Genomic DNA, 12,168 nt, shown 5'->3' on the forward strand with positions numbered 1-12,168 from the left:
ACTTGTCAAAATGCATTAACATTCGAGAATTTGCTTGATTATCATGATGATAATCCTTTGAAGTGCTTTCATTAGAAACAAAGAGTATGTCTGCCATTAATTCGGTTGTCGAATTTGAAATGCAGATGGCAGTAGTTAGTAATACCATGGAATATCCTTTAAAGTATTTACCGTTTTTACCACAGACAAAATATTTGTCAGAAATCCTTAACTTTGTTGAAGTTAGTAAGGGCTGGTAACAGTTGCAAACAACATTCTCTCATTAAATCTCTGTTTCTACACACCAAGAATTTGAGCAGATTAGTAGTCAATAGTGTGTTAATTTTTTTCCTTCCTGAATGAACTTCATGAAGAGCTACTTTTAAAATCTTGTATTTTTGTTATTTTAAGTGATAGACACTTATTGTGTCTCTAATTGAAATAGCCTGAGATTCTTAAGAATTAGTAGAGCAGGTATATATTAGACAAACTAGTATTTTTCCTAGTCTTAGCAATCTTTGCAAACTTCAGAAGCATAAGGTGTGTGATTAAGAAGAGAATGATGTGTTTGCTTGCAAAATTAAACTTTTTCTTAGTGAAGATCAGCATGTAGAGATTTTAAGTCCTGTACTCAGGAAGTTTTGGGTTGTTTTTTTTTTTTTTTTTTTACATTGAGGCGATTCATCAATCTTTTAATGATGGCCAGAAGTTGCAATTAACTTTACCATTTAGACTACAGGAAGTGTGTATCTTTTTGCTAACCAATGAGGTATTGCTATACCCACAAATCTTCGAGGAATCATATAGTTTAACTTGCATTTCTTGTCTAATAAATCCATATCTTTTCTTAGAAAAAATTGTTGGTTGAGGAAGGAAAACTCTACTTGCATATTCAACTTTCCGTCAGTTGCTCAGCTGAAAATGAAATAGTTATTGAACTGAACTGGTTATACAGAAATTACAAACTCCCTTCTGCAGGAAGAGCTGTTAAGGACAAAATCTCTTTTTGTGACTTAAATAAATGATTTCTGCTTTCTTTAGAACTCTAGTAGGAAGCATTTTATATGATCAATGTTTTTGACAGTAGTAAGTTGAGTCTTCATTGAAATTCTGCCTGTACATTTATATTTGGCTCATTTTTTTAAATTTATTTTCAGTCTTTGTAAGGCTGGCATTTTAGTAATTTACCAGGAAATGTATTTTGTACATTTTACTTTAAAATAACTGCTGCTTCAGTATTCTGGTGTGCCATGTGTTTCAGTAATTCCATATGAGATCTTTCCTTTCACAAGTTAAATATTCTCTTCCCATCCTGCTATCACTGTGAACTTCACTCTGAAAGTGGTGCAGAATGCAAACTTAAATGATTAGTTGAAGGGTCCTGCTCTGGGCTGAACAGAACTATTCTCACCTTTCTTAGAGATGCAGGTGGCAAAATCACTATATTAAAGATAAAGAGCAGTTCTTGTAAATAAACACACTAAAAAAACACAGAATTGCTGATACTTCAGGTCACTTGATAAATGAAAGTACTTTTTGCCCAGTTAATGCAGTAAAATGTTAGACTGGTACTACAGAATATGAATAAAAATAATGAATTTTCTGTCTGCTTTAATCTTTTTTCCCCTACCTCTTTCAGGAGTGACAGTTCATTCAGGTTCTTTGTGTTCTTCTTTGTATATATCTGTCAGTTTGCTGTACATGTACTTCAAGCTGCAGGATTTCAAAGATGGGGAAACTGGTGAGTACTCTTGTTTGCCATAGTGTTGTACTGTCTGTAAGACAAGCACTCTTACTTGAAGTAACAACTGCAATACAGTCTATGTTTTCAAATGAATAATCTTGTGTTCACTAGAATGTTACATTTAGCTCTCAAAAGAAAGCATTTTTGGAGTGCTCTTGACTAGGAGCAGTGGGTGAAATGTATCCAAAGAATGTGAGGTACTGTTACTGGGCTACTCACAGTTTTATCCTTCAATTTAAACCACTTTGAACTTACTCTTTCTTACACTGCCTCCTCTATTTTTGTGGTGTAAGGAGTTATTACTCATTCTGTATTTAAGGTAAAGAAAAGCAAAAATTTAGACATCAATAATATATTGTTTGCATATTTTTCATATCATTAGGTATTTTTAGTTATATTTATATACTTGCTTCTTATTGAGAAATTTATGGCTAAAATTTGTAGAATGACTTAACAAGGCATTTGGGTGAATATTGGATATTATTTGAAAAGTACATTGGTTAGAGTCACATTCATATTCTGCAATAAGTTGATCTTTCTTTTAAATGTTTGCAAATATATAAGCTTTTACATGAAGCTTGTACGTATATTATCTTTTATTTGAATCTTTGAGGTCTAATACTTAGATTTTACAAGGAGAAACTATGGGGAATCAGTCACTGTCCTTGAAATAAAGGAATTAACTAAAAGCAAGGATGTAGTAGCCAGCTGGTAACATGAGGAGTCATGAATGGCAGTGCTGTAGTTGGGTAATGACATTTCCCTCTATCAGTGCTTTTTGCTGCAAACCTCCAAATATATGGAAGGCAGACAAAACAGTATTGCTGTAGAATTGTTATGTAAGGAAAGAGCCTGCTTTTTTTTTCTTTGGAATCCTCTATTGCTTATTCATCCAAGTCTGGGAAGTGTGCTTTTAAGCATACTTGGGGAAGAAGTATTGAAATGAGCCAGATAACCAGAAAAATCATGGAAATCCTAATTACAGTTCAGATTTTGGGGTTTTGTGGTAGATTATAGTGGGATACAGTGGATATCAAAGCAGTGTGAAGCAGGTAGGGGACAGTTTTAAGGTTTGGATTTACATAATTTTTTGCTAGGGTTTTATTTGTGGTTTTTTTTAATAACGTGGAAAAATCTTATTCATCTTAATGCATGGGTTTTGTTCATAAGGCAGCCTGCTTTTTAAATTTTCAGGTCTGAAAATGTTGGTGTCTGTTGGTGTTTCAGTTTTGAACAATGGGGAAATGCTTGAAGTAGATACTTATTTAGCAGGTTTTTTTCTATTAGTTCATCTGATGCTCTCTACTTAAAAAAAAAAAATATTTACCTCAGTTGGAAAAGCATCACTGTGTGGATACAATTAAATGAGTCTTCATATAGAAGCTGTGTATGTGTGGTATTCTGTTCTGTATTTATAGAAGTTAAAAACTTATCTTTTTAGGGATATTTTCTCATCTATGAATTAATGTAGTCTTGAATCAATCTGAAATGACAGTTGAGAAGCAGCTTTCTAATTTCTCCACAATTTTGTTCAAGGACAATAATATTTACAACAACTTTTCATACAGTTTCACTGCATTTTCTGTGAAAAAAGTGGAAATTAAACTTTAAAAGCCTATCATAGAACCAGAATGTAAGAATATGCTTATGTAAAATTCCCATTATTTTTCTTTAAAAATACTCAAAATGGTTAAGAACCAGGAGGTTATGAAATTTGTTTTGGTGAGGGTATCTGAATAAATAGTTCATGGGCTGTACTAGTAAAATTTGTTATTTCTCCTTCCTTCAGTGGATGGATTTCATCTCTTACTGGACTTAATAAGAGTATTCCTGTTGGCATTATGATGATAATCATAGCTGCACTTTTCACAGCATCTGCTGTTATCTCACTAGTTATGTTTAAGAAGGTAAGTTACGTATTATTCCCCTCTTTTGTTTCCTATATTTGATTTGGATTTTGCTTTCTGTTTTGAGAGAGGTACTCTTTCACAAAGTAGTGGGGATTAAATTACATTCTTCAAGGTGAGCCTTGCCTATTAACATTTGTACAGTTTTGTTTATACTGTTGTGGAGGTACAAAATGCTGTTTGTACAATGCAGGTATTTTCTGCAAATGGGGAATGATAGCTCTGAATTAGAGAATCTGAGAGGAAACCCCACCACAAAGGAGTAGGTGAAAGCACTGGACACTGTGACTGTAGCTGTACATGCCAGGTTGTCCATCAGGCACAGAGAAGTGTGACTGAAATGATTGCTAAGTTACAGCTCTTACCAAAATCGTTCCCATTAAAATCAATAGAAGAGAGAGATGCTTAGCACCTCAGAAAAGGATTTTTATTTCTCTATCTCTGTTTTTTAATATTTTATTGCCAGCTAATGATGCAGGAGCATGAAAACTCAAGGAAATAAACTCTTTCTCTATGGTTACTTCTGGTGAATTTCCACCCAGAATATCTAAGTATAGATACTGATGCAGTAGTAGTCATTGAGATAAATGAAACCGAGAATTCTGATGATGATGTCCTGGCTGGATTCCAGTAATTCAACCTCAGTTATAGTTAGGTTTAAGGATTTTACACATGCATAAATTATTTTGACCTCTTCACATTAACTAGAAATTATACATGTGTGCCTGGAGATGTCCTTTCTTGTCTTCTGTAGAAATACTCTATACACGAGAAGCAACAAACAAGAAAAAAGTTTGGTGGAATATGCTTTTACTTTTCTTATCAAAGATTCTTTCAAAAAATCTGCATATTCATATATGACGTGGTTTATCTTTATGGATGAGAAGTAGTCACATTTATAACAGAGAAAAAAGTTATGTTAATTTTCTTGCTACACTGGAATGAAAATGTCTTCATAGTATTATTTAACAACCTTTTTGTGACTTAACTGAGTGAAAAATAGCATTTGAATTTCAATACTTAGATAATTGAAAGTTAATCAGATTTTTTTTTGTCAGGTTTTGTGGTTTTTATTTTGTTACATACCATATTGCTAAGAGTGTTTGTAAGTCATATTGTTTATTCCTCTGGTTATTAAGCAGAGCTATTGGTCATCACACTAGTTCTGCAAATGTGTAACTGTGTAATATGGATATTTTGAAATTTTTAATATTCAGTCAGAATGTTGCTTACTCTTGTTACCAATCAGAGTAACTAAAATGTCTCTAAATATTGTTGTAAAGAAAAATTCACCAAATATACATCACATATTTTAGTGACCATGATGAGACCCCTCTGAACTTGCAGATAATTACAGGTAACCCCCACAGTCAAATTGTGAGTGCAGCAGGACAATGAAAAATTCAAAAGTTTGTGGGAAAAAATTCCATTTTCTCATCTCTGTATTCGCTCAAACACATGAACAAATCACATTTCCCCAAAGCTCTGCTTTGCATTGAGACTTTGCTGTTGCTCTGCTAAGAAATGGGAAGCGTGGCACCACTTTCTCAGTGCTTTTCCTCTCCGCAGGTGCACGGGCTGTACCGCACGACTGGCGCGAGCTTTGAGAAGGCGCAGCAGGAGTTTGCCACAGGAGTGATGTCCAACAAAACTGTACAAACTGCTGCGGCCAATGCCGCCTCGACAGCGGCCACCAGCGCGGCCCAGAACGCCTTCAAGGGTAACCGGATGTAGAGAAACAGTCACCCCGGTTCTCCTCAACTGTTCTTTATTTCCCAGTCACTTACTGTATTCCCTAAATGCCTAGATCAAAATCACACAGCATGTTTGTTTCTTCTACAGCTGTGCATGGGTTAAATGGGAAATGGTTGGTTTATTTTATTATAAATTTATTTATTTTAAGAAGAAAACCAATTTTTCCCCTTCTTTAACATGTTGAATTCTGCAGTGTAAAGCTTTACATATTTTATGGAGGATAAATAATTTCAACAATTGGTCTGAGAATGAACTCTGGTATATAATGATCAAATCAATGTAATAAGAATCTAGAAGGTTTTTTAGCAATTCACACCAGTTGTTTTTTTTTTAAGTTCAGGAAAGCAGTTTGGATTAATGATTTTTTTTTGCAAGAACTGACTTCCCTATTTCTGCCATAAGAAGTGGGGGTAATAAGTGGTCAGTAAGAAGTGAGTGAGAGATAAGAGTTAGGTTTGACTATTGTTTTTGCACTTTCAGCAACTGCTGGGGGTCAAATACAAGTAAGGCAGAGAGTATAAATTCTTTTCCTGTTTGGTTTTGTTTTCTTTTTATTAGGTAAGTCTTTTGATATAAACCTGTAAGTTTGCATGAATACTGTTGAGTTACCTGATCTTTTTACCTGTTTAAGTAGTGTTTTGGTCCAGAATTTACCTGTGCCACTTTATAGCATTTGTTTATATGTATTTCCATGGAGTATTCTCTACCTGTGGGAAATTACTATGGGACATAAACATTCTCTGTAATAGAATAGTTCAGTTTAAGGAAGTTAACTGGTGATTTCAATCACAGAGCTAAATGGTTATGTATTTGCTGTTTTTAACTTCAGTATTCACATATCCCCTGTCCCTCTTCTATGTGTCGTGGTATTTTTATTTGGGATTGTTTTTTTGTTAGTTTTTGTTTGGATTTTTTTCAAGTATAGATTTATGTTTAACAGTGGTACTAAATCTCTATCCTGGACAGTCACTCTGTTTACTGCCTGTCCAAAACACTATATATACAGTATTTAATTTTCTAACAGGTATATTGTCTAAAACCAGGCTATTGAAGCAATGGCATTTAACAGATACTTGAATGAATTTTAATATTAACTCAGCCATCTCTGTGATGTGATTTAAGCTATAGAAAAAAGTTTTTAAACTATTTGGATTCGGCAAAGGGAGAGATGTTTATCTTTATTAAAGTTAGATTTTAACTCTTTGAATTGGAGGCCTAAGAGGTTAGATTGATGCTGTGAAACTAACAATCCATAATGGTACACATACCATCACAATATTTTAGAATATAATACAGTCAGGACTTGGTATAGTATGAGTTTCTCTGCTTTGAAGGCCTTACATTTTTGGATTGCCTCATGAGACTTACATACAATACTTACAACAGTTTTTCAAACTCTTCCAGGAAATGGAAAAATTACATCCCATAACCTGTGTAAGTACACACCATGGCTGAAATTAATTCAGCTCTTAAGGTGAATCATAACACAGCATAAAGTTCTGAGGCCCCTCCACATTCTGAAAGTGGACTGAATTTCAATACACTGTATTCTGTTTCAATACACTGTATTCATATTAACAGAAGTTCATTTTAAAAAATACTCCCCTAGCTTAATCTCTGAATCAGTAATATACTGGTAGCATGAATTCTTCTATTAGTCTCCTTTCATTTACTAAATTCTTTAAACCACACTTGAATTTGAAAAAGCATTGTAGTGTCACCTATGCTGAAGTTCACATTAATGAATATACTTGCTTAAATATTCTATCTAACAAGGCTGTTAAAAATGTCATAATAGTGGACATGCTAACATTGAACTTAAATTTTCGTGGAATGTTTTTTAAGCTTTCCAGATTAAAGTCACTGTCTTCTGCTGAGACTGGGGGGCCATCATTCTAGAAGCTATATATCAAGATTATTCTTTTCATATTTTAAACTTAACTTGAGGGTTGTATCTAGGAACTCTGCTATGGATTACTTTTAAATCTAAATTTTGGTATCTCCTAGATTGGAATCCTAGGAACATTATCCTTAGAATTTAACTGAAGTTGAAGATTGCATAATAGCATAGATTACCAGAAAAAAACACCAAAAACATTAGAAATAAAACCTGAATTTGACAGGTAGATTTTTTTTCTCAGATGTTTGAAAGGTCTTTGAGAAAACATATGTAATGTTCTGTGTATAAGAATTGTTGATTTGTAATATCATGGGTTGAATGTACAGATTTAAGCTTTCTGAGTGAAATTCAGGGTTGTGTCACGTGAATTCTTTAAACCAGAAATCTGTGACACTTTGCAACCCGAAAGGGAGGAAAAAGTTTGTTTAGCTTTGATAACAGAAGGCTAAAATTTGTTAAAAATATTTTGTATCTAACAAAAATTAGATTTTACAATCTCTTAATAATCAGAGTATGGCGCCCACTTGAGTTGTCTTTTTGTAGTATTGTGACAAACAGTACAAGGTATGAAGTTTAAACACTGGAATGTCAGTAGTCTTTGATTTGTAATTTAGGAGTTGTTTTTATTTATCTGAGGATGTTTGTATATTTTGTAAATTACTAACAATGTTCAGCCATCCTGGTGAATGTCATGGTTCTGTACAAATGCACTTCTTCTGTCTCTCTGTTGCATGTCTGGGTAGTTCAGAAGTTTTGTATATTTATTGTATTAACACAGTGTCATAGAATAAAAAATACTTTTTTCCTAGGTGTTTGCTCTGTATAGTTTTGACCAATAATGGGGATTTTTCTTCTAACAGTCAGGGTGATGTGCAGGGAGGATGATCTATGTAAAAGTCTGACTTGCTTTTTATAATTCTGTATATAGATGCTGTATTTCTGCTGAAATGGTGAAGCAAAATGTCCACTATCAATAAATCTGGTTATAAAGAATTAGTCTACTCAACTGTTACGAAGAAAATTCTTAAAATACTTGCAGTTTACCTTCTTGTGCTGTAAACTCACAAGGGATAAAATTAAACATGCTCTGTCATGACTGAATGGAATTCTACAGGTATTAAGTGACTCTTAAAACATTATTGAAAGTAAAATGAAGTTGCTGAAAAAAGTTTTGCCTTGGTAGTATTTATTTTTTAAATTTCTGCCAGTGAATCAACATTTCTGTGTTACTGCCATGCTGCTCTTTTTTTTTTCAGTCACTAGCACAGTCTGTTGATTTTTTTTCATGTAATGTCAGTTGCAGCACCTGCTTTCTAGTACTCATCTTACTACTGGGTTTCCTCTGAAGGGCTGAGTGACTTCATCATCAAATGCGATGTAGGTAAGTTTGCAAATGCGTGATGCATATTCATGCAGTGATACAGTGAACAGTGCTCTGAGGTATGGTCAGGATTATTTTGGTAGATGGGAGACGTGTGTTTTTGGAGACATTTTCACATGCATGCATCAGTCAGTATTGACATTCTTCATCCACTTGATCTTTGTAATTTACAGATCTAGAATGGCAGTGTCAGCAGACTGAAGGAAGAGGTTTTGTACTTTCTTGTAAATGTAAGCATGGTTGTGCCGTATGATCCAGTCATGTTTTATGTTTAGAATTATTACACAATTTCAGTGCTCTTCATGGGACGTAATTCCTCTGGTTTGCTTAGGTTACTTCCCTCAAGAAGTTGTAAGCATGGAGTTGGAAAAGCATCCACACACTGACAGAAAAGCATGGGTCAAGAGAACTGTACTTAAAAATACTCAGTGATACTTCTGGGAAGATATTTCTGCCCAAGGAAAAGGCACACACCTAAAAAGTAATATTCTGGTTATTAATCCTGTAGTATGGCACAGTAGGTCACAAAATTAATTAGGTTTTTCATTAAAACATGTATGAATTAGTTTTTACTTTTTTCTTACAAATTAATTTTATGTCTGCAAGTAGCTTTTATTTTCATTATTAGAAAAATCAGGAAAATTGGCAAAGGTAGTAGTGCAGATCTAGCTCAGCAGCAAAAGCCAGTGAAACTTTATACAAGGATTAAACTAGGTACGATGTCACATGATACTGAGGGGAAAAGAAAAAAGGCATTGATAGGGATGTGTAACTTGTGGCTCATGCTGCCATACATTTTGTTCTGGAAAAAATAATTCCAGCATTTTAACGGAAGAATATACTGCTCAACTAAAATAATGCTTTTTGTTGGATGAAAGTGATTACATGGAACAGTTGTGGTTTCAATAGTCTCTCAATACACTTGGAGCTTCCTGTTGACTAAGAAATGAGTGTATGTGTATGTGTATGTATATATATATATATATATATATATATATATATATAAATAAGTGTACTGTCCTGCTTTTGGTGAGTGCTCCTTCATGTTCCTGTTACATTGCACTCAGATGTGAAGGAAAATACTTCAATACAGAGGAGCTGCTCTTCACAGCATCGAGAATACCAGGTTGTACTTTATATCCATGATTTAAGAAGGGAAACCTCCAGCTTTAGAGGAGAGATGGGAAGTATTTGGGACTGATTTTTATTAATAAAGTTTGAGGCTGTATTAGTTAAAACAGGGCTGGTGCAGGCCTGGAAGACAGACTGGTCTCAGTTACTTGTGGCCCTGCACTCGGCTTTTCTGCTCTGTGACCCTGTACAGCTGGAGTTGGGTAGGCAATACTGGCTGGAGCCCAGACCACTGTACGGAACAGCTGCCTCTGACCACTGGTGCCTCTGTGGCATCAGCTGCTCTGCCACTGTTCCAGCTGGCAATGCTGCTAGTAGATTTTATCATGTTTCTAGCCTAATTAAAGAATTGTGTACATCTGAGCTGTAGTCATTGTACACATGCCAAAACATGGTTGATGTTTTTTAGTGCAGAAGTGTTGTCTTTGCTGTGGCTGTATTTTTTAGAAGAATGCATGATGTTCTTTTTAGAGAAGCACATGATGTTTTCAAAGAAAAAATACATATCCTGGGTTGGGCAGTGGGGTGACACTTTTTGCCCAAGTTAAGAGAACAACCGGAAGTTGTCAGAATACAGAATCATAGAATCAATTAGGATAGAAAAGGCCTAAATATTCCTGAGATCATTGACCCCAGCCTAAGACCTATGTGATTAAATCTGGCATTCTTTTTCTTTTACCTTGGTCAGACCATGTTACTGATCCCACCACATCTGAGTGATACTTTAAGCCAGATATTGATTCCTACGCTCTCATAATTTCACTGATATGAAGATATTCCAAGTAAAAGGCATTTGTTTGAAAACGAGCTTTCAGTGAACTGCAGAACAAGACAACATCACATCTTTATATTCCTGTCAATCTGATAATAGACACCCACTTAGTGATTACTCCACTATTCTAAACCCAGCTGGAGCTTGGAGAATAAGTTATAAGAATACAGAAATGTGTAACAATACACACAACTGGAGACCTGAACTCTGTGCTACTGCCAACTCCATTAACTTTACTGATAAAGGAAGGTAATATTTTTAGCTGTTCAGGTCAGTACTTCATAATTTCTTTAAGCAGTGTTTTATATTTGGAGACTAAGTGCTCTATCTATACCTGTTTTGAAATTCATAAATTGATGGTGGTGGTGGTGCATTCAGTGGCATCTATCCCCTAACTTCTGGACTATAGGTTTCTAGATGTTCCAAGCTATAACTAAGAGCTACTTCTCTGAAGTCAGGAACTGTTGGAAGTGTAATTAAACTACACATGAATAATTATATATAAATTTAATAGAAGTGGACCTTTGCAACTGACAAATAAGTGACATGCTGACTTTTCTTTAAACTACTGAAAGCTGTGCTCCTGGTCCTGCTATTGATTGGCTTTGTAACACTTTCTCTTGTGTTTGTCACTTCACAGCTGAAAGCCAAAACACATTGTGGCAAACATAATTTTAAAAATCTGTGTGTGATGAAGCAATATTTGTTTTAGAACTGTTACTACCTTTTTTCATGAAAAAGGAAATGCAGTGCTTTAGTTGCAAAATGAAACACATTTTGTCAGAGCTATATTCAATTAGAAAGTCTCTTTAATGCAACTGTATTGTATAACACATAGTTACAATTTCAGATCACGTACTTCTTATCAGTAAGCAATAATAAATGTTTAAGTCAGATGGGAATCTGAAATACATCATTGGACTGGGATTTTAAATGCTATTAAAGCTACAATCAAAGCTCACCTTGGCTCAACTTGTCCAATATGTTTGCATTAAGGTAGTCAGACTCCTGTTAAAAGTTCAAAAACTCACATTTAATTGAAATTTAGATTAAAAAGCAGACATTAGGTACATCATTCATGCTAACAAATATACATAGTGGTGAGTCAAGAACAGAAAAACAGTACCACAAATAAACCATGGCTCAAAACCTACTCTAGCTGGATCGCTGCAGCCACTCTTCCTATACCGAGGAGCTGTGTATGCGTTGCTGCCCTGCTCTGCTGTTGTTGGACTCTGTCCTTTCCTTGAGGTGTAGACACCAGTGCCCATGGCTTTCAAGGAAGGCCTGAACTCATCTCCATTTACCACTAGGATATGGGAAACTTCAGGGGAGGGGGGGGGGGGGGGGGGACGGGCGGGGGTAAAAATGCAAAATAGAAATTATTTGGCTGAAAAAAATTTCTCAGAATCCAGAGAACTTTATTGAGTAAAATAGATACAAAGGTGATATAGACAACCCAGAAATAGCTCAGTAGCAATGTTTTCTGCAGTGCCACATTACAAATAAAGCACACTAAGAAACCTTGCTGAGCTTTTTCAGCTTTTTGAGTGTTAATGGCAAGAGGTGGACACAGCTTCCCACTGGAAGTGGGACTCT

The 12,168-nt window shown here is 34.9% G+C and overlaps 1 protein-coding gene across 1 annotated transcript in view; it reads left to right on the forward strand.

Annotated features, from left to right (window-relative positions):
• The window catches only part of SCAMP1 (secretory carrier membrane protein 1), a 41,293-nt gene extending 32,840 nt beyond the window's left edge, over positions 1-8,453 (forward strand). The window contains exons 7-9 of the mRNA XM_059492345.1: positions 1,619-1,720; positions 3,513-3,630; positions 5,200-8,453. Of these exons, the coding sequence (XP_059348328.1) occupies positions 1,619-1,720; positions 3,513-3,630; positions 5,200-5,364 (385 nt within the window). The 3' untranslated portion in view covers positions 5,365-8,453. The remainder of the gene's footprint in view (positions 1-1,618; positions 1,721-3,512; positions 3,631-5,199) is intronic.
• Positions 8,454-12,168: the final 3,715 nt, after the last annotated feature.

Source organism: Ammospiza nelsoni, chromosome Z (genome assembly GCF_027579445.1).
Source record: "Ammospiza nelsoni isolate bAmmNel1 chromosome Z, bAmmNel1.pri, whole genome shotgun sequence".
Classification (NCBI taxonomy): domain Eukaryota; kingdom Metazoa; phylum Chordata; class Aves; order Passeriformes; family Passerellidae; genus Ammospiza; species Ammospiza nelsoni.